Source organism: Herpailurus yagouaroundi, unplaced genomic scaffold (assembly GCF_014898765.1).
Source record: "Herpailurus yagouaroundi ecotype Mexico unplaced genomic scaffold, PumYag 162, whole genome shotgun sequence".
In the NCBI taxonomy this organism is placed as follows: Eukaryota; Metazoa; Chordata; class Mammalia; order Carnivora; family Felidae; genus Herpailurus; species Herpailurus yagouaroundi.
Window position 1 is genome coordinate 59,523,381 of NW_024412403.1, and position 24,035 is coordinate 59,547,415.

At 37.8% G+C, this 24,035-nt stretch overlaps 1 protein-coding gene across 2 annotated transcripts in view; it reads right to left on the reverse strand.

The window, feature by feature from the left end:
* The window catches only part of SLC9C1 (solute carrier family 9 member C1), a 108,479-nt gene that overhangs the window by 39,438 nt on the left and 45,006 nt on the right, over nucleotides 1-24,035 (reverse strand). For both annotated transcript variants that reach the window (XM_040484489.1, XM_040484490.1), the window contains 5 exons: nucleotides 20,247-20,328; nucleotides 17,924-18,090; nucleotides 15,974-16,099; nucleotides 12,176-12,273; nucleotides 6,034-6,153 (listed from right to left, as the gene is read on the reverse strand). In XM_040484489.1, coding sequence (XP_040340423.1) covers nucleotides 6,034-6,153; nucleotides 12,176-12,273; nucleotides 15,974-16,099; nucleotides 17,924-18,090; nucleotides 20,247-20,328 — 593 coding nt within the window. The remainder of the gene's footprint in view (nucleotides 1-6,033; nucleotides 6,154-12,175; nucleotides 12,274-15,973; nucleotides 16,100-17,923; nucleotides 18,091-20,246; nucleotides 20,329-24,035) is intronic.

Here is a 24,035-nt window from a genome sequence, read left to right on the forward strand (position 1 = left end):
CTTTCAGCTGTATTGAGGTATAATTAGATATAAAATTGTAGATATTTAAAGTGTACATTGTGGTGATTTAATGTATACATTGTGAAAAGAGTCCCCACACTAATGAATTAACATATCCATCATGTCCTATGATTACCTTCTGTGGGGGATGAGACCTTTCAGGTTCTACTCCTTTAACAAATTTCAACTATACTATTGAGTGTTTTCAGCTAGAGTCACCGTGTCTTATATCAGATTCTCAGACCCGATTCATCTTCTAGCTGAAAGTTTGTAACCTTTTACCATCCTTTATTTCTTCAACCCCTCAGCTGGTAACCAGGTAACCACTTTGCTATTCTCTATTTCTATGAGTTGATTTTTTTCATTTTTTTCTTTTGTATACTCAACACATTAGTGATATCATGCAGTATTTGTCTTTTTCGGGCTTATTTTCACTTATCATAATGCCCTTGACATCCATCTGTATTGTTGCAAAGGGAAGGATTTCCTTCTTTCTCATGGCAAATAATATTCTCATATCCCTTATTTTCTTCAATCAATCATACACTGATGGACAATTAGGTTATTTTCATATCTTAGCTACTGTGAATAATGTTGCATTGAACATGGGAGTGCAGATCTCTTTGATATCTTGTTTTTATTTCCCTTGGATATGAAAGGAGTTTTCACTGGAATGTTAGATCATATGGTAGTTCTATTTTGATTATTTTGAGGAATCTCCAAGCTGCTTTCCATAGTGGCTGCATCAGTTTACATACTTATCAACAGTGTACAAGGGTTCCTTTTTTTCCACATCTTTGCCAACATGTACTATCTCTTGTCTTTTTGATGATAGGCATTCTAACAGGTGTGAGGTGATACTTCATTGCATTTTGATTTGCATTTCCCTGAGGAGTAGTGATATTAAGCACATTTTCAGGTATTTTTTTTTTTTTTTTACCATTTGTATGTCTTCTTTGGAAAAGTATCTGTTTATTTCCTCTGAGCATTATTTAATAGGGTGTTGTTTTGCTTTTTTATTGTTGTTGTTATTGAATTGTATGAGTTCTTTACACCTATCAGTTACTAACCCCTTATCAGATATATGATTTGCAAATATTTTCTCCCACTCCAGTTTTTAATTTTGTTTTTTTCTGTGCAGAAGGTTTTTATTTTTTATTTTAATTTTAAGATGACTTGTTTTATTTATTTTTTAATTAAAAAATATTTTTTAATGTTTATTTATTTTTGAAGGAGAGACAGAGTATGAGCGGGGGCAAGGGAATAGAGAGAGAGGGAGACACAGAATCCAAAGTGGATTCTAGGCTCTAAGCTGTCAGTACAGAGCCTGACATGGGGCTCAAATCCACGAGCCATGAGATCATGACCTAAGCCGAAGTCGGATGCTCAACTGACTGAGCTACCCAGGTGTCCCTATTTATTTATTTTTGAGAGAGAGAGAGAGCACATGCACACACATGAGTGGGAGAGGGGTAGAGAGAGAGGGAGAGCGAGGGAGAATCTTAAGCAGACTCCACGCCTATCCCCTGACTGTGAGATCATTGTGGCCTGAGCCAAAATCAAGAGTCAGATGCTTACCCAACTGAGCCACCCAGGAGACCATGTGCAGAAACTTTTTAGTTTGATGTAGTACCACTTGTTTACTTTTGCTTTTGTTGACTTTGTTTTTGGTGTCAAATCCAAAAAGTCATTGCCAAGACTGCTAGCATGGAGTGTATCTCCCATGTTTTCCTCTGGGAGTTTTACGGTTTCATGTCTTACATTCAAGACTTTAGTCTATTTCAAGATTATTTTTGTGTATGGTGTCAGATAGTGGTCTAGTTTCATTATTTTGCATGTAGCTGTCCAGTTTTCCCAATGTCATTTACTGAAAAGACTGTAATTCCCTCATTGTATATCATTGATATACTCATCCCATCTATACACTCGGGGATTCAGGGAAATGACCACACAGTGGACTTGCTGGATTATTATGAAACAGACTGGGTCAGAGACTCCCATATATTATCTGGCCTAAAAGCTTCCTGTCTAACTTGAGAGCTATAACAACATTTCAAGCCTTTGGTATCAGTACCATTTCTAATGCCATATCCCATGGTCTTTAAAAAAGTCTGGGTATTCTTTTTTTTTTTTTTTTTAATTTTTTTAACGTTTATTTGTTTTCGAGACAGAGAGAGACAGAGCATGAATGGGGGAGGGTCAGACAGAGAGGGAGACACAGAATCTGAAACAGGCTCCAGGCTCTGAGCTGTCAGCACAGAACCCGATGCAGGGCTCGAACTCGTGGACCGAGAGATCATGACCTGAGCCGAAGTTGAACACTTAACCAACTGAGCCACCCAGGCTCCCCAGGGTATTTTCTTTTTCTCAATGCAAAGTAACTCTGGTAAAGTGACTTAAAGGTCGATCTGAGAAAAGATTGAGGCAATATTTATCCCATGTATTTGTGGTATTGCTGTAGATCTTTCTCAAGGGCTCTGGTTCTGAGAACTGACTCAGAAGGAAAGGGTGGGGAATCATGATCTTCCTTTGTAGTAGTTGATCTGATCCCTTTGCTCACCAGTTCTCTATCTTTAGAAAAGTCAAGTAAAATGTAGTTAACTATTTGTCTATATTGCCCTTTGACACACATTATTTGTTAACCATTCCCAGGTCAAGGTACTCTGACCACTACTCCAGGTTTGCTGTCCACCAAAGAAAGTATGCTCACCTTGCTTCTGACACTTAAGTGCTGCCATCTGTCTTCTGCTATTCCCAAATCCTTTCGATACTGGTAAGATGAATTCCATGGCAGCCCCCACTACTGTGAACCGTGCCTTGCAGAAGACATCTATCATTGAGTTTCTCAGTGTTGCCTCGTGAAACTAAATGTCCTCTGGTCCTTTCCAGGGAGCAAAGTCATGTGGTGGGTCCTTCATTCTCATATAATGATCTAGTTAAATATTCCAATTTTTATCATCTGCACTTCATTTACTGTAATTTATTGGCCTGGTCAAGCTTCAAAGAACCATCCCAAGAGTATAATAGTACCGGCTCCAAGTGTCCTTGGGCAGAATTTTGAACCCTGAATCATCATGGATAAGACCACTATGCCAATAAATTCTCCCCAATCTGGCCTTATGTTGTAACCTTGTGGTCCAATACCTTCAAGACCCATTCTCTTATATGTTCTACTAGTATTTGGTAGTATTAGTCAGGCCCTGTAATTCCTTCAGTAGATGAGTTGTAGTCTCCTAAAGAAGGCGCTATATTTTCCCCTCTGACCGTGTTGAGATCTGACCCGGGAAATTACCTTAGAAGCAATGAAAGGTGGTAGAGAATAACCTGGAAACAAAGAAAAGCTTTACCTTGTGATATATTTGTGGGCACTGAAGGTGACAGAAGGCTACTATTCTCTAGCAGGAAAAAAGATGGCTCCTCTGCCAGGTTAGTGTATACACAAGCATGTGGGGGTTCAAGATCCTCAGCTCTATCCATCCAAGTGTTATCACTTTAGATCTCAGTGTCCTGACCTTTTTCTCTCAGAGCCCTCATACTGACACAGAAGCCTTGTCATTGCTCTAGGCATTTCTTCTTCTTCGTGCAGCTCTAGTTGCGTCCCCTTAAAACAGATACACTATACCTACTTTTTGTTCGATTCGCAATCATTTAAGTTGAATTTTTAATTTTAAGAATTATGTGTGTTTTTGTATCCAGTTTCTTTCGGTGATTGGACTTGTTCACGTTTGTGATTCCATCACATATTTTTTACATATTTACAGTATTGGAATGTTATTCAGCACTTAGTAATAAATGCTCCTATCTGGTAAGTACTTACCCAGTGGTAGTCCCTGGACTAGGTGCTTATAAACACACTATACATTCTTTTCCACAGTCCCAGGAGGAACAGAGGAGAACCCAACTGGCATACTTTGGTACCCATTGTGGGTCAGTTACCTTGTCAGAGGCCTTACATATCAGCCTCTAGAATATGACACAGATGTTGAGAACTGAAAAGCTCATTCAGATAATAAATGGCAGAGACTGAGATTCTAAACCAAGCCATTGGGACTCCAGAATCTGCACTTCTTTGAGATGAATGATATTTAGAGACAGCCTACAGGGTACACTATCAATTATAGTTTTTAAAATCTCTCTTTCAAGTTTCATCATCAAAAATAATTACTCAGAAAGTTGTAGCTTTAGTCAGTATTGAAGGCTTAAAAAACTATAATATGAAAATATCTTTCTAGTATTTATTGAGTATGGTAGATTAAAGAGAGCCATATAACCTTTGATACTCTTATTGAGAAGAGGGGTCTATATTTCTTCCAGTTACATCTAAGAAAAGAAATAAAAGGCATCCAAATTGGAAAAGAGGAAGCAAAATGATCTCTATTCATAGATGACATAGTCTCGTATATAGAAAATCCTAGCAAATTCACAAAAAAGCAGAAGAGCTAATCAATGAATTCAGCAAAGCCTCAGGATGCAAAGTTAATATACAAAAATCATATACTAGGAATGGACAATCCAAAAATGAAATTAACAGTTTCAGGGCACCTGGGTGGCTTAGTCAGTTAAGCATCCAGCTCCTGGCTTTGGCTCAGGTCATAATATTGCAGTTTGTGAGTCTGAGCCCCACATAGGGCTCTGCGCTGACAGTGTGGAATGTGCTTGGTATTCTCTCTCTCTCCCTCTCTCTGCTCCTCCCCTGCTCATGCCCTCTTTCTCTCTCTCAAAATAAATAAATAAAGTAAATAAATAACTTAAAATTAAAAAAAAGAGAAAAGTTTCATTTATAATAGCATCAAAAAGAAAAAAAATATGTAGGATTAATTTTAACCAAAGATTTATTTGCCAAAAACTACAGGATATTCCTGAAAGAAATTAAAGACCTAAATAAATGAAAAGTCACCTCAAATTCATGATTTGGAAACCTTCATATTGTTAAGATGGCAATACTGCAGATTCAGTGCAAAATCCCTATGAAAGTCTCAATGCCATTTGGTTTTGTTTTTTGCAGAACTAAGCACATCGTAAAATTTATATGGAACTACCTACATCATTACGCCAATCTTGAAAAAGAGAGTAAATTTGATAGATTTATATTTCCTGATCTTGAAATTGTATAGCAGCTGTGGAGCAATTTGGTGGTTCCTCAATAAATTAAACATAAAATTATGATATGCTCCAGCAATTTCATTCCTACGTGCACACCCAAAAGACGGAAAGCAGGTATTCAAATACTTGTACATAAATGTTCGTAGCAGCACTGTTCACAATAAACAAAAGGTGAAAACAACCCAAATGTTCATCAATGATGACTAGATAAAGAAAATGATATATCTGTACAATTAAGCCATAGGAAGGAATAAAGTCTTGATACATGCTACAAAGTGGATGAAACTCATGTTACTGGTACATTCTACCATGTGGATGAAAACATTGTGCTGAGTGAAAGAAGCCAGAAACAAAAATCTATGTATTGTATGATTATAATTATATGAAAAATTTAGAACAGGTAAATTCATAGAGACAAAGCAGACTTGTACTATGCAGGAGCTGGGGAGCAGGGAGATTGGGGAGTAACTAATGAGTGCTGAATTTACACTGGATGCAATAAAAATGTCATGGAATTTGATAGAGATGATGGTTGCCAAACATTGTGAATGTACTAAGTAACACTGAATGATACACTTAAAAATGTTTAATCTTGTTATGTGAAGTTTACTTCCATAATAAAAAAAGTTGTTATACTGTTTCTTTTTTTCTTCAAGTAATTTTTTGTATGTATATAAGTAATTTATTTATAAACTACCCCCAAATATTTTCCAATTTATTCAGGATATAATTTAAAAAAGTTTGTAAAATATTTTATTTTTAAGTAATCTCCATACCCAATGTGGGTCTTGAACTTATAACCCTGAGATCAAGAGTCACATGCTCTATGGACTGAGTCAGCCAGGCGCTCCCAGGATATAAATTTAAAAAATTAAAAGGGAATTTAAAATCAATATAATAGCACTTCTAGTAAGGTTTAAAATCACTTACCTTGATGGGATCCCTTTTTCCTTTTTAGTATTGTACACCCAATTGAGCAATACTTTTCTAATAAAGGCAAGAAGTTTTTTGCTTTCAGAATAAGTCTTTATTGTCTCAGGACTCATATATCTGTGGAGGGGGAAACAATCATTAAATATGCTTTAAAATTTGGGGGATAGATATAATGTAGTATTATCAGAAAGTAGCAAGACAATTTTGTCAATCGATAACTGGGATTAGGGCACTCTCATGAGCATAGGTCCAAGTCACAAAGTTGTAGATACAAGTAGACATATAATTATGAATTTAGATTGTGGGGCTCACTCATTAGAGTATAAAAAACCCAGAGAAACATGGTTTATAATGGAGAGGTCAAGGTTCGGGGAAGGAAAAAATAACACGATTTAAATATTTGGAATTCAAATACATCCAGGCTTTCATGTTGGATCCCCCATTACCTAGTGAAGCAATAAACAAATTACCTCACTAACCTGTTCGCTCTATAAAATAGATGTAAAAATATTCATGCCAGTTGGGGATAATTAAATGAGAAAGTAGATATGAAACATCCAGCCTGTCTCACACATCCTCTTATTCCTTTGATTTTACCTTCTGGGCAGGTAGTTGGGAAACTTAGGGGGAATATACACGTGGTGGGTAAAGAGTTATGGGTACTTAGGAAAATCAGTGGTCATAAAACCCAAAAGACAGTTTGGTAGCATGTATCCCATTGTCTCTAGGTTTCTTCTGGCTTTTTATTGAGGCAGCTCAGATCTATATGCTGTGATTTGGTCTTGCTTAGGCAAGTCCCTTGGTTTTCATTATCTTCATCAGAAAGAGGATAGGGTTTTGTCTTTGGGTCTGAAGCCCCACTTTAAAATATGCCTTAAATAGAAGGGCATTGGTGACTTGCATTCAAAGGTGTACCTTGTCCTTCCTCTTGATTATACTGTTCTTACTCTGAAATCTGAGCAATTTCTCTGCTGCAAGGATACGGACATAATTGAAAAGAAGAAAGTCACTGAATTCTTTGTGATTCAATAAAATAATGTAGCAATTACATGGAAAATCACCAACATATATAGGACTTGATTTGTTCCTAATCTTAAAAATATTTATTGAACGTATTATGTTTGCTAAAAGCTGGGGAGAAACCATAAACGAATACGGATCTCTGCCCTTAAGGATCCAGCAGATAAATGGAGTAAAACATGAAAATAACAATTGTAGTGAAGGGCAGTAAGTGTTGCTGGGGAGATGATAAACAGCAGGGCACTTTGGATCCATCAAATGGGGGGCATTTAATATAGTCTTGGGGAATCAGGAAAACTTCCTGAAGGAATTAATGACTCAACTAAGATCTGGTCATTTGATTAGTTCCTACCAATCCTAGAATTCTGTGATACCAGTAATTCTGTGGTATTTTACAGCCCAAACAACTAAATAATTCAAGCTCCTGAATTCTTAGTTTTTACCAAAACATTCACTGCTTAGACCTGATTTAGGAAAACAGTTATATCTCTTTGGTTGGATAGTGAGGCAGCTTAAACTTTGAATGGGAGCTCTGTAATCTATTATTCAAGTGACATGGGGTAAATTGTTTATAATCTCTTAGTGCCTCTTCGTTTCTCATCTGCAAAATGAAGATAATAGCACTTACTTCACAGGACTCTTAGAACATTAAATTGGTAGTACATGTAACATGTTTAAAACTATGCTTGGCACAGCACTTAATAAATAGAAGCTCTCTATTCAAAGAATTCTTTCTTAGGCAATGACACAGGCAGTTAGCACAGGACCTGTTTAAATCCCCAACTCTTTATCTCCTTAGACTTGTTTTCTTGCCACAGGACACACCAACACACAGGCTACTGGTAGGAACGACCAGCAAATGGCAAAGTAAATGCCAAGGCAGCCCAGCAAAGAAGCAAGTACTGAATATAAGTGTAATTAACAGGAAGCTCTCTGGGGATTGGAACACCATTCCACTTATCTTGCTATTCCCCACAGTACTTGGCATACACCTTTGCACATATTAGTATTTCATATTTATCTACTTCATGTGTGACTAAAAAATTGTATATTCTAAAATTTGCTTTTGTTGTCCACTATGAGTCCGTTCAACATTTTGACCCCCTTCTCCCACTGTTGGCCTCCTGGTTTTGGGTCATCATAGGCATATATTGCTTCTGCCTTCCTGGAGGATTTAAAGAGGAAAAATCCAGGCATTGGGTTGAATTGCTCAATGTTCCTTTTTTTTATATTAACTTTGCCTGAACAATGCAGCAATAATGCTTTTCAGCATGTTATATTCATTCTTTTATAAACTTCCACTGTACATCTGTCTTCTTTAAGTGTTCATCATACTCGATACTCTATATGGAAAATCCAAAAGGTTCTACCAAAAACCTGCTAGAACTGATCCATGATTTCAGCAAAGTTACAGGATATAAAATCAATGCACTGAAATCGGTTGCATTCCTATACACCAATAATTAAGCAACAGAAAGAGATATTAAGGAATCGATCCCATTTCCAATTGCACCAAAACCCATAAAACAGCTAGGAATAAATCTAACGAAAGAAATGAAACATCTGTACACTGAAAACTATAGAAAGCTTATGAAAGAAATTGAAGAAGACACACACACACACACACACACACACACACACAAAATGGAAAAATATTCCATGCTCCTGGATAGGAAGAACAAATATTGTTAAAATGTCAATACTACCCAAAGCGATCTACATATTCAATGCAATACCTATCAAAATAACATCAGCGCTCTTCACAGAGTGAGAACAAACAATCCTAAAATTTGTATGGAACCAGAAAAGACCCCAAATGGCCAAAGCAATATTGAAAAAGAAAACTAAAGTAGGAGGTATCACAATCCCGGACTTTGAGTTGTATTACAAAGGTGTAATCATCAAGACAGTATGGTACTGGCACAAAGACAGATAGATCAATGGAACAGAATAGAGAACCCAGAAATGGACCCACAAATGTATAGCCAATTAATCTTTGACAAAGCAGGGAAGAATATCCAATGGAATAAAGACAGTCTCTTCAGCAAGTGGTGCTGGGAAAACTGGACAGTGACATGCAGAAAAATGAACCTCAACCACTTTCCTACACCATACACAAAAATAAACTCAAAATGGATGAAAGACCTCAAGGTAAGACAGAAAGCCATCAAAATCCTCAAGGAGAAAGCAGGCAAAAACCTCTTTAACCTTGGCCGCAGCAACTTCTTACTCAACATGTCTCTGGAGGCAAGGGGAAAAAAAAAAGCAAAAATGAACTACTGGGACCTCATCAAAATAAAAAGCTTCTGCACAGCGAAGGAAACAATCAGCAACACTAAAGGCAACCGATGGAATGGGAGAAGATATTGGCAAATGACATATCAGATAAAGGGTTAGTATCCAAAATCTATAACGAATTTATCAAACTCAACACCCCCAAAACAAATAATCCAGTGAAGAAATGGGCAAAAGACATGAATAGACACTTCTCCAAAGAAGACATCCAGATGGCCAACCGACACATGAAAAAATACTCAACATCACTCATCATCAAAGAAATACAAATCAAAACCACAGTGAGATACCACCTCATATCTGTTAGAATGGCTAACATTAACAACTCAGGCAACAACAGATGTTGGCAAGGATGTGGAGAAAGAGGATCTCTTTTGCAGTGCTGGTGGGAATGCAAACTGGTGCAGCCACTCTGGAAAACAGTATAGAGGTTCCTCAAAAAACTAAAAATAGAACTACCCTACGACCCAGCAATTGCACCACTAGGTATTTATCCAAAGAATACAGGAGTGCTGTTTCAAAGGGGCACATGCACCCCCATGTTTATAGCAGCACTATGAATGGATAAAGAAGATGTGGTATATATATACAATGGAGTATTAATCGGCAATCACAAAGAATGAAATCTTGCCATTTGCAACTATGTGGATGGAACTAGAGGGTATTATACTACCTCTAGTGAAATCAGTCAGTCAGAGAAAGACAAATATCATATGACTTCACTCGTATGAGGACTTTAAGAGACAAAACAGATGAACATAAGGGAAGGTAAGCAAAAAGAATATAAAAACAGGGAGGGGGACAAAACAGAAGAGACTCTTAAATATGGAGAACAAACTGAGGGTTACTGGAGGGGCTGTGGGAGGAGGGATGGGCTAAATGGGTAAGGGGCATTAAGGAATCTATTCCTGAAATCATTGTTGCACTATATGCTAACTAACTTGGATGTAAATTAAAAAAAGTAAATTAAATTAAAAAAAACCTGAATAGGTGCCGTCTTAGCTCAGCAGGCAGCGTGTCAGTCTGATAAAAAAAAAAAAAGCTGAATAAAGAATATCACTTTTACAAATAAAAAAATAAAAATAAAGAGGGTAGATCTCATGTTAAGGGTTCTTATGAAAAAGGAGGGTCGGGGGAGGACATAAGGAAATTTGGGATGTGTTGGATATGCCTATTACCTTGACTGTGGTAATGGCATCATGGGTGTTTGCATATGGGGAAACTCATCAAATTGTATTCACTAAATATGCGCAGTGCTTTGTATATCAATTATTCACCAATAAAGCTTGTTTTTAAAAAACTAAAAAAAAAAAAGTGTTCATCATATTGTTTTAAAGTGATCACATTTGCCCAGCCCTCTTCCCCAGTCCCCTAACACCACTGAGGTCCCATAAACATTTGAACGGCCTCGAGCTGGTGGGGCGGGGAATGGAGGCCCTTGTACTTATACTCATTAATCAAGAAAACAAAATTTTAAGTAAGATATATTTTATCTTCCTACCTTGACAATATAATGTTATAATTATTTGTATGGCTAGGCTTGAAATGGAATCTCTTATACTCTTCAACATCTGTACTTGAACTGCAATGAGACTGCTGCGATGAGACTCCAGTCCGGCTGATTCTCCTCCAACACACAGCTTTATCTCTCTCTGTGCCACAGGCCAGTACATGTGAGTGGACACCATGCTGGCACTTCTCTTGGCTCTCAGGGTGTGCACACCAAAGGCCCAGTTTGCTTGTGAGATAATGGCCCAGAGGAAAAGTCCCAAGAGGGCCTTACAAATGAGCTGAGGACCATCTGAGCAGATTATTGGGGTCCTTAGCACCAGGGGTGTGGTCTAGAATAAGAAGGTATGTCCAAGCTTTGGGTGGCCATCATGTACCTGCATGACAGTTTAACTCGTCCCTTTGCCCGCTCAAATATCTTGCGTCCTTCCAAGGAGATCTGAGGCTATTCTTAATGTGCTGACTTTAAGGAACTTGCTGTGTACTACAGAGGCTTACAGCAAAAGTAACTATTACAAGAACATGCTGAGGATTAAGAGAGAACATATAGGGGCACCTGGATGGCTCAGCCAGTTGAGCATCCGACTCTTGGTTTCAGCTCAGGTCTTGATCTCAGGGTCATGAGTTCAAGCCCTGCATTGGGCTCCACAGTAAGGCATGGAGCCTACTTTAAAAACAAAAATTAAAATTAAAAAAAGAGAGAATACTCATTAAAAGATGTGCCTGGAGGAATTAAGGAAGTCTTTGACCTTACTGAGGCATTCAAGTAGTCTACAAGAGTCTTTTACCACAGCTCAGCTTTGGAGGCAAAAGGAGAAAGGGAAGAGAATCTCAGTCAGAAGAAGCGCCTTGTGGGGCGCCTGGGTGGCGCAGTCGGTTAAGCGTCCGACTTCAGCCAGGTCACGATCTCGCGGTCCGTGAGTTCAAGCCCCGCGTCAGGCTCTGGGCTGATGGCTCAGAGCCTGGAGCCTGTTTCCGATTCTGTGTCTCCCTCTCTCTCTGCCCCTCCCCCGTTCATGCTCTGTCTCTCTCTGTCCCAAAAAAATAAATAAACGTTAAAAAAAAAAAATTAAAAAAAAATAATAAAAAAAAGAAGAAGCACCTTGTTCAAATTTACAGAAGTGTGAAAAAGTAGAGCAAGTTGGGAAATTAAAAGTGGGTCATTTGGCCTGATTTGGGGGTGTAGAGCAGTCAGTGGCTTTCACACATAATATGGGATGATCCCAAAGTCTCAGAAAGAGCGAGAAAACTCATTTGCCCGATTCCCTAAATGCAGTGGCTGAGGATGGCGGTGTTCTCTTGCCAATATACTTACTCTCCCTTCTTTTCACCGAAGCTTCCCACTGCACCCACCAGCACCTGGGCCGCACTCTGGGACAGAGTCTCATTCGTGTACTGTCTCTGGTAGCTTGCCTAAAAGAAACGTGCAGTCCAATTGTTATGTAGCATGGTTAATGATAACAAATTAGTATTCCCTTTATGGAAAAACAGTCTGTGAGAAAAAAAGTCAAAATCCCTAAATAATCTAGTATCGTTATAAAAAGAATGTTTCTGTAAAGTCCAGATCTTGAGATCAGTGTAGGAGGTCTGTCTGTGCTTTGGGTGGAATCAAACTGGTTCTATGGGAAACTAGGTTCCTGCTAGATGTGAACTAGACTTTCAAGAATAAGTGGAGTTCTGGGGCCCAATAAATGTGCGAGTATATCCCTTTCTTAAAAGCTTATAATGCATCTTAGAAATTTAAAGGCTCTGAGAAATCCTGTAGTAGAGGATCCTGGTTTATATCTTTAATTTTTCCAAATGTGTTGACAACAGAACTCTTGTTTTCTCCAATCTATTATAAGTATTAAGTGAAGTGCCACTGTGTACAGAAAATATTCATTTGTTTATTCAGTCTGTATACTGAGAGACCACTTTGCTTCAGGCACTACTTTTGATGCTGAAGAAACCATTGTCCGACACTGCCCTGGCCTCAGAGTGCTGACACTGTTAAAAATCTCTGTATGGGGGCGCCTGGGTGGCGCAGTCGGTTGAGCGTCCGACTTCAGCCAGGTCACGATCTCGCGGTCCGTGAGTTCGAGCCCCGCGTCGGGCTCTGGGCTGATGGCTCAGAGCCTGGAGCCTGTTTCCAATTCTGTGTCTCCCTCTCTCTCTGCCCCTCCCCCATTCATGCTCTGTCTCTCTCTGTCACAAAAATAAATAAAAAACGTTGAAAAAAAAAATTTTAAAAATAAAAAAATCTCTGTATGAACCAACTTTCTAAATTGGAATGCATGATGTAACTAAAGACTTCTGCTTTCATAGAACATGTCCTGTCTGTACAGGATATGGATATTAAAATGCATTTTTGTTCTTGGGGGATGCCAGAAAGGGATAGAACTAATTTAAAGAATGAGGGAACAAAAGGTTGTTTGTCCATGATACAGGAATTCAACAGTCTACTTAAGCTTCATTAAAATATTTATAAAATAATGTGAGATAAACATATTTTCAATATCCTCAAAAGTAAACACCATAGTAAACACACTAAGGAAACTGAAAGTAATATGGAACTCATGGAAGCTTAGCAACAAAAATGACAACGCAGTTAAGATACTAGAAATATGTTAATTCTTAAGTGATCATTCACACCAAAATGTAAGAAGAATTTAGAGAATGGTTGATTCCTTAAAATAACCAGCATTTATTGATCTCCCTACCATACTATTACATTAACTGACATGTTTTATGCAGAATTATTTAATTCTTGCAGGAAACTTATGGGGAAGATATTTTAAACTGTATTTCATAGATGAGAAAGCTGAGGCTCAGAGAATTAAGTCATTTTCCCAAGATCACATTAGAAACCCAGTTCTCTCTGAATTTAAAACCTGTCTCCTCTTCCCCCCATTATGGTTGGGGGATGTTGCCTCTTCTATACCACTGTCTCACCATGCTGTGCTTCCTCTTCTAATGTACAATAGTAGAGAAGATATTGTCCCAGTGAACAATACCTGACTGAGGAGCGCCTGGGTGGCCCAGTCAGTTAAGTGTCCAGCTCTTGATTTTGGTTCAGGTCATGATATCACAGTTCGTGGGATCGAGACCAATGTCGAGCCCATAGCCTGCTTGGGATTCTCTCCTCTCCCCCTCCCCCACCCCGGTCTCTCTCTGACCCTCTCTCTCTCTCTCAAAATAAATAAATAAAATCTTAAAACAAAACAAAACAAAAAAACAGTAAATGGCTGAGATTTATTTTTTTTAATGTTTATTTATTTATAATAGAGAGAGAGAGAGTGCAAGTGGGAGCAGGAGAGAGAGAGAATCCCAAGCAGGCGTTGTGCTGTCAGCACAGTGACTGAGATTTAAATAAAAACTATCAAAGCTTTAAAAACTGTAATAGACCAATTAGTATTATGGTTGGAGCAGTGAGCATTAGAATTGCCATTGTAGAAACCAAATCAACTAACCAAGGTAAGTGTGAAAATATGTCTAGAACAAAGAAGGGCTAAAAAGATGTGAGGCGAGATAAAGAGCTGGAGAACAGAGCAGAAAGATCCAACTTACTTTAAAAAATAAGGATTTCCTGGGGGATCTGGGTGGCTCAGTAGGCTGAGCGTCTGACTCTTGATTTTGTTTCAGGTTGTGATCCCATGGTTCTTGGAATTGAGACCTGCACTGAGCTCTACACTGCTAGCATAGAGCCTCTGTCTTCCTCTCTCTCACAGTCTCTGCCCCCCTCACTTGTGCTCCCATGCTCTTTCTCAAAAATAAACAACAACAAAAACAAACAAACAAAAGTATTTCCTGATTCAGACCCAACACGTAGCACAAAAATCAACAAAGATATAATGGTAGAAAACAAACATTTAGGGAAAGAAACCAAAAAGATTCATGGTGGATATGTTGCAGAAAATGTAGAATATCATATATGGAAAGAATCCAAGAGTTCCTGTAGTTAGCATTTTCCTATTTTATGAATGGAGAGAATAAAGACTGAAAAAGAATAAATCCTAAGACATACATCATATTATTAATGAAAGCAAGATCCAAAATGGAATGTCCTGTATTGATTTTGAGAGATCTTGAATACATATTTTCCTGAAATAAATTAAAAATCTGGAAGTGACTCAAAGACATGATGTCATAAAATCTGCTGGTGGAGCAAAGCACCATATAGGCATAAGTTCATCCTTAATGGCACTGCCTCAATTGCTTAATGAAATTTATTCAGGTCCTTGGAAAAGCTGCCTTTGAGATTCAACCTGTCTGCCAGGACTACTGCTGAAGAGAGAACAATTATACCCTACAAACCTTCCATTTCCCAAGTTAGATTGAACATATAGAATGCTTGGAATCCTGTATGGCTAGAATAGATGAGACATGCATGACAGTTCCATATGCAATGAGGAAGGCCCAACATGAACAACAGTAAATAAGCTATTAGCAATTTCCCACAGAGTCTGCTCTGTGGCTGTGTCACAGAATTTCTCTAATTTTTATTCAAGATTTGATCTGGAAGCTACTACTCTCTATTTGCAGTTATTAGCAGACTTGGTGGTATCTTTCACGAAAACCTGGCGTGGAACTGGAGGTGGATGGTGTCATCGAAATGTCCACATAACACGTGTGAAGGTTGAATTCAACTGTAATTCCTGCCATTGGGATCTGTCAGATTCCCAAATCCTCTTAATAAAACACCTTTTACTTAGGCCAATTTGGATGGATCCATTTTTCTTTTCTCTCTTTTGGCAATCAAGCAGATTCCTAAGACAATGCCAAACTTCCCTTTGCCTTTATAACAATCTATTCAGTTCAGCAGGTAAGCAAAATCTAGATGTCTTTAGCAAGGCAGAAAGCTTTCAGTATAATTTTAGGCCAAAATATAATTTTATTTTTTTTATTTTAGAGAGAGATAGAGCTCAAGTGGAAGAGAGAGGCAGAGGGGGAGAGAGAGAGAGAGGGAGAATCCCAAGCACGCCCCATGCTGTCAGTGCAGAGCCTGATGCAGGGCTCAATCTCAGGACCCTAGGATCAAGACCAGAGTCAAAATCAAGAGTTGGACGCTCAGCCAACTCAGCCACCCAGAAGCCCCCACAAATATCATTTTAAAAGTGTATAATCAAGTACTAACTATTTGTGCTGACAAGAGACGCCTGTTGGCCAACTCCATTGCTTCAATGTTAAGGGTCTCATCTATTTCCTTGTTACAGGCTAGACATTTCACCTTTTGATGTTCTGTTGTTTCTCCTTGGCTCAACTAAGTAGAAAGAAATAACAAAAAAGTAATACATGAATATTAATATATTGTTTAGCATAACCCTCAAGCAATTCACATAACAATTTGGTTTGAAAATTATAGAAAATCTGCTAGATACAGAAAAAATGTTCAGATGAGTTTCGTCATCATTTCACAGTTATCTAGAAGGTAAAATAATTGCCAGTTTTTGGGAAAAGGAGTTATATCATATTTTTACCTTTACATGGCATTATTGAGAGTTTATAAAGCTACCATGTATATAATCTCAATTTAAGCCAATGGTTCTGAAAGTGTGGTCCCCCAGCAGCCTCAGAATCACCTGAAAATTGTTAGAAATGCAAATTCACGTCTGGGGGAACAGGGCAGAAATCTGTGATTTTACAAACCCATCCCATGATTCTTGCTGCAGTTAGAGTTTGACAATCACTGCTTTAACCTGATCGATTAAGGTAGAATAGAAAATGAACTTGGCCTTGAGAGATGGGAGTTATGGATAATTTCATTTTACATATGAGAAAAGCTGAAGCTTAGAGAAAATAAAACATTTGCTCAAGATCACAAAGCTATTTATTAAAGTGACAAAGCTAGGATACGAACCCAGATTTTCTGAGTCCAAGGCCAGTGATCTATCTGTTATACTGTTATAGTCCCCCTTGTCTGCACTGTAAAGAGGAGAAAGCAGTTGTTTGGTCACCTGCTATCTGAAACAGATAAGGTATCAGAGTGGGGGCCTCAATGTTGACTCTGAAGTAGAATCAGCTGGGTAAATGGAATAAAAATACATATTCTTAGGACCCTCTTCAAGCCACTTGCATCAGAATTTCCGGGGGAGGGGCTGGGAAATAAAGCCATATTTTAATAAACTTTCTAGAAGATTCTGATGCAGCCAGGTTAGCAAAAGGCCACAATCAGAAATTGGGAGCTATTATAGAAAATAATTGAATTTGATTTGGTACTTGTCTTATCCAGAAATTCCTGGCAGTATTCCTATAGATGGGGGGCTTGGTTCTGGATCCCCATCTAGAGCATCAAGTACTGGTTAGTGGATATGAAATGGATTTTGAGGAATCCTACTTTATAGAAACCAATTATTTTATGGCTATACTCCTAGAATTTGGCTCCTCATATTGTATGATGCAGAAAAACACTGCAAAAACTGCATCATACAATATGCATTAAAACACTGCATTGAGAACTGGACATGACATAGGAGATAGCAAAACAGCAGTAACATTGAGAAGATTCCAGAACAACTTTTATTATTTCTTCTTATGGCAACCATTACTGATTGGTGAGTTACATATGCTTCAACCACAGATATTCTAAAGCATATCTCAGAAGCAGGAGGTGACATCTCACTCACACCTAAACTTATGACACTGGCTTTGAATTCTGTTTTATATCAAAAAATAATATTAATCATAAGTTAGGGGCTAGCAAGTGCTTGGCAAATACAGTAGTGTAAATAAATGCTGAACAAAGGCACCTGTCCACCGTCAATCTAGCAAAAAACTAGCCATTTTCTAAGACTCACTCTCCTCTTTTTATGGTAACTTTTAAAGGGAGCTCCAATTCATCACTCCTTCTTTTGAATTTTACACCACTTATTTTCTACCTACTCAAAGAGGTTGTCACTTCTATGCTGCCCCACAATGATCACAAAATTCCCTAAGATCCCCTTCTTACTATTATGACAGTGAGCCCCCAGTACAACTTCTGTATTACAAGTATTAAAAATTGTGAATTAATATTTACAACACTTATACTTAAGATAATTAGTTATATCTGCTTTGAAAGAATCAACAAAAGATACTATTTGCTTACAGCATATGGGTTTTGAAGGACAATTGCTTTCTCAACCATATTCCAATCTGCATTAGCAAGATCTTTGTCAAATTTGAGTGCAGAAGCTGCAGATTTGGTTAGCTCTTGAAAGTGTTGAAATGTACAATAAAGAGATTTATATTTTGTTGATGTGACGTCATGAAGACCTTTGATACAAAGAACATGTTTTATCAATAATAAAGATGCCACCATTTTGAATATGGATTATAAGTTTCCCTTTGTATTTTTGATTTAAGTTAAAGACTCAGCATATGTTGTTTAATAATGGGAACCCTGACAATTTTAAGCTTTTCTACTTTCATACTCCTCAAAAACACTGAGGTACATAATGGTAACAGTAATAGTTAATAATTATCGAGTGCTTAACATATGCTGAAAAACACATCTCAGCACCTTGAATGTATTGTCTCTGATTGATTACCTTACCCACCTTTTAAGGTAAGTCCCTTTTCCCAGTTTGATAGATGAGGAGACAGAAGAAAAGAGGTGTGATGATTAATTTTATGTGTCAACTTGACTGGGTTACAAGATAACCAGATATTTGGTGTGTCTGTGAAGGTGTTTCTGGATAAGAATAATATTTAACTTGGTAGACTTGAGCAAAGCCGATTGACCTCTTCAATGCAGGCAGGCCTCATCAAAACCATTGGAGGCCTGACGAGAACAAAAGAAAATTCATTCTCTCTGCCTCATAGTCTTTGAGTTGGGACTCAGTCCTTTCCTGCCTTCACAATTTGGACAGGAACTTACACTATTGGTTTTCCTGGTTCTCAGACCTTTGGACTGTAGATCTTGGGGCTTCTCAGCTTCCATAATCATGTGAGCCAACTTCTTATTGTAAATCTCTTTATAAATATATGATATATACATATAATATCATATACAGAATGGATGACATATACATATATATGTGAGATATAGGAGATATATATCTACACATTCATATATCTGTACTTCTGACATATACATCCTGACATATACATCTCATATATATGTACATATGTACAAATATACAGAATATATGTAAATATACATATATGCAAGAGATACACATGTAGGAGGTATTGATATAGATATATACATATATATACAGAGTATATATACATATACACATCTACCCTACTAAATATAATATTGTATATATTTATATGATAAGTGTTTGATATGTATTTGTCTCCAGACCTCATTAAGGTTTGAAGGACTCTCAATATTAAGCACAAATTCCTTTTTATGAGCCATAGACGTTTCCTTGGAAAGCAATGATGTTCTGTAAGCAAATGTTCACTGCTCTTAGTGCAAGTAAACATAATCCACAATAAGAATTTTAAGTTTATTTAGCTACTAAGTAGAACATATGATGCTCTTTGCAAAACTTTCCCTCTTTAATCTTTTCTTCCCAATTTACTATGTTAAGGCTCAGAGAATTTAAAAAAGTAAAGAGAAAAGATTTTGTTACAAATACAAGGAAGGAATGCAGATTGGGTAATGAAATACCATTCATAAAGATGGACTCTCAGATTGATTAAAAATGCCATTAGAGGGGCACCTGGGTGGCTCAGTTGGTTAAGCCTTGGCTTAGGTCATGATCTCAGTTTCATGAGTTGGAGTCCTGTGTCCGGCTCTGTGCTGATAGCACAGAACCTTCTTGGGATTCTCTCTCTCCCTCTCTGTCTGCCCATCCCTCACTCATTCTCTCTGTCTCTCTCTGTCTCTCTGTCTCTCTCTCTCTCTCTCTCTCTCTCCCTCTCCCTCTCCCTCTCTTCCTTCCTCTCTCTCTCTTAAATTAAAAAATGAATTGCCATTAGAGTGAAAACGCTGTGTGCAAAGGGAAGGGTGATAGAGCAGTTGAGAATATAATGGATTAAAACATCAGGGCCATTTTTTTTCTAGGTTTTCAACTGCCACATGAATTTTTAACTCTCTAGATCTCGACTTTTCAATTGTTAAAAAGTAGGGGATGAAAACAGACATATTGCATAATGCAGTTGCTTCCTAAAATTGCTATTTCTGCTTTAATGCTCTTCATCCCACAATCAGTTATCCACAGAAGTAGAGTTAACCATATAATTACACTTACTTGCTTAAAACCAGCCAAGAAATTCCTTTTGCTGACAGTGTGGAGCCTGCTTGGGATTCGCTCCCCCTCCCTCTCCCTCCCCTCCTTTCTCTCTCCCTCTTTCTCTCTCTCTCTTTCTGACTTCCCTTCCCCTACTTGAACTCTCTTTCAAAACAAATAAACATTTTTAAAAATGTTATTAGAAAATGTTTCTCTTCACTCAGAATAGTAATTAGTAGGGCTTACCTAGTTTAGTAACTGCCATTGGCAAAATAAATCTATTGACAATCAAGGTAACTAAGCAAACTGACACTCCATGAAATAATACCTAGAGTAGAAAGAAAAATACAAAGTAAGTAATCATGACAATTTCATGCACTATATTCTATATTTGCTAATGTAAGTTAAACCAGGCTGTATTAAGTCAATAAATGCTCATAGTAGAGAAGAATATGAATGTCAGGCATGATGAAAGTACTCTGGGTATTCTCTATCTCCCTGCATAGATTTTATTCATGCTTTTGGAACCAAATCAATACTCAGGACACATGATCTGACAAGTAAACAAATACTTATGGAGACATTGGGAACATAAAAAGCTTGTCCTTAAATTTCACTGCTGCACTTCTTGGGCCTTGGGAATATGCTTGTACTTTATCGGTTCTTATTCATTACACACGCCACCATGGGCATAACCATGAAGTTCTGTGTTCAACACTACCAGGCACCTCTGTATCAAATAATTCTCCTCATCTGGGGTAAGAGAAGAGCTTGGGGGTCTTGCTATGTTTGCTTACCTCATGTTTTGCCTCTCTGCCATCCCTTCATTGTCAGGAGGGAGGGGCAATTAATATCTCTGGTGCCACTTGATTTTTTTTCCCTCTGCTTATACTCCCAGTTGGAACAATACTTTTCAATCTAAGACCGAACACTTCTGTTGACTTACATAACTCTAATTTCCAGAACTTATGTCATACCCCCAGCCTTTCCTTTTTTTGTGGCTACAGATGGAGGTTAGAGACAGAGCGTGAAACCACACCAGAGACTCTCCAGGTGGCATATTAGAATCATGGGGAAACTTTAAAATACTGGTGCCCAAGATGCTCCCACTGAATATTCTAATTTATACAAGGGTGGAGCCCACACATTAGTAATTAGAAAAACTGAGGTATAATGTACATACATTGAAATGTACTTGTTTACCATTTGATAAATTTTGACATTGTATACACCCACATAACCCTCAATCCTATCAAGATGTAAAATATTCTTATATCCCGCCCCCCCCCCCCATATCTCTAGTTCTCCTTGCCAATCAATCCCCTACTTCACAGGAGGTCTGATTTCTACATCTATAGATAAGAACTACCAATTCTAAAACCTTCATGTAAATTGAACATTATGTTTCTCATTGTAGTTTTAATTTGCACTTCCCTAAAGAAGTGATGTTGAGCATTTTTTTTTAAATTTTTTTTTTCAACGTTTATTTATTTTTGGGACAGAGAGAGACAGAGCATGAGCGGGGGAGGGGCAGAGAGAGAGGGAGACACAGAATCGGAAACAGTCTCCAGGCTCTGAGCCATCAGCCCAGAGCCCGACGCGGGGCTCGAACTCACGGACCGCGAGATCGTGACCTGGCTGAAGTCGGACGCTTAACCGACTGCGCCACCCAGGCGCCCCTTGTTGAGCATTTTTAATGTGCTTAGTGGTAGGTATATCTTTCTCTGTGAAGTATCTGTTTATCTCTTTTGCCTGTTTAAAAAAATTAGGCTGTTTTTCGTTTATTATAAAATTGTAGAAAATTTGAAAACGGTATTCGATCGCTTCATATATTTTAACTAGTTTTATAGTTGTTTACTATAGGAAATAAGTCTGATATCCACTATTCACCATGGCCGTGCCCAGAATTCCACATGCACTGATAATTTTCTAAAAGTTCCTGAAGCACTCTAAAGTGCGTCCAAAATTGAGGATCACCAAGTTTGTTAATTTAATAGTAATAAAAGTTAACTTCTATATAGTAAGCATAGAGCACGATATATCAGGCTTATTTAATCCTCACAACAGTTCTGTGAAGTGAATACCAATCTTGTCCAGTTGCACAGATGGGAAACTTAGGCACTGTCACTTAGCCAAGGTCAATAAACTTGTGAGTAGTAGACACAAGATTAAGTTATTTTTAACCTTTACTCTAGTGCTGCTTTGTGAGTATTAAAAAGTATTAAAAGGTTAGCTATAGGGTTCAGCCAAATTAAATGAAGTGTTACTTTCTTTTCAACTAGTTACTACTCTAGTGAGGGCATCTCACTAAATGATTTTATTTAAGGTTTTATCTCAAAGCATTATATTTAAGGTTTCAAAGCATTTTATTTAAGGTTTTATCTCAAAGCATTATAATCATCAACATAGCTCATATTTATTGTACATTTACTATATGCTAAACAATGTATTAAGCATTTTATGTACATTTTCTATTTCTCATACTAACCCTTTGAGACAGTGGTGTGCTAGAGCTGGTTTTTCCCAGTTCATGAGAGCTGATCATTAAATTTTCAGGAAGTTATTGAGCTGATTGATGTTCTCTTAGTGAGAGTGATTACACAATGGAAATTGGCAAATACTACAAATTAGGACTCCCTCTGACCCCTAAAAAAGCTATTTGTAAACATTTGCTAAAACAGCCATTGGTATTATTATCTTTTAATTTTTTTAATGTTTATTTATTCTTGAGGGGGGTGGGGGCAGTGTGACAGAGGGACATCGAATCCGAAGCAGGCTCCAGGCTCTGAGCTGTCAGCACAGAGCCCGACACGGGGCTTGAACTCACAAAGCTGTGAGATCGTGACCTGAGCCGAAGTTGGACACCCAACTGACTGAGCCACCCACGTGCCTCAACCATTGGTATTAAGTCCCTTTTAGAATGATGAAACGGACATGTGCAATGAGGTAGGAATTAAATAACTTGGTGATGGTGACACAGCAAATAGCAGTCAACTAGAAATTTCAGAACCCAGATCTGTGCGTGATGTCTACCATTGAACTGGTCAATGTGTATGGTAAGGAACTAACCTTGATTCTTTAGGCATGTGTATATAGGTTAAAAAGGAGGAGAAGGTCATGGGATAGTAGATAGTTTTGGTTTCAAAAGAAGTGTTTGAATGCTTAATTTTTTAATGTTTGGACTATTATCTAATTAGACACACAAATATTCCCTGGATGCTCTTTCCTTTATATTTGGAATTTATGTGTAAAAGAAAACAAAAACAAAAAACACCACAATGGAAGTATTAGATGCTTGTGATATCCGCACAGGAAATTTCTTACAGAGCTCCTTGTAATGATCTTACCTTGAAATAAGGTAGAGGGAGAGTCAAGCCCATTATGTTCTGTTAGGTAGAGTTTGGGGTAACTGTAAGTGAAAAGGTAACTTCACTTGACAATTAAAATGTTCTGATTCCTAGCATTACTAAATGTGGCTTCACAAAGTTACAGAAAGCAATAGAGCCAATAATAAGCAGGTTTCTGCTTTTCTCAAATGGGTATTAGGAGTAAGTAAAAATAAAAACACTTATTAAGTACATACTCTGTTTTAGGTACTATTTTAAATTATTTATAAGTATTTTTTAGGTTCATTTATTTATTGGAGAGACACCAAGAGAGAGCGTGTGTGCTTGTGCACATGGGGAAGGGGCAGAGAGAGGGGACGAGAGAATCCCAAGCAAGCTCCATGCTGTGAGTACAGAGCCGTACACAGGGCTTGATCCCATGACCATGAGATCATGACCTGAACCAAAATTAAGTGTTAGATGCTTTATCAACTGAGCCCCCAGGCGTGCCTTAAATTATTTATAAGTTTTAATTCCTTTAACCTTTGTAATAAACCTATTTTAAGAGTGTAATGAAAGGATTTAGGAATTCCTAAGCCAGAATGTTCCCCAGGAAGAGGAATGTTGCCAGGTGTTCTTCCTCTATCCAATCTTGGCATCATGGCTAAATCACTCCCATAGTCCAAGTGGCATGAGCTACCTCACTGCT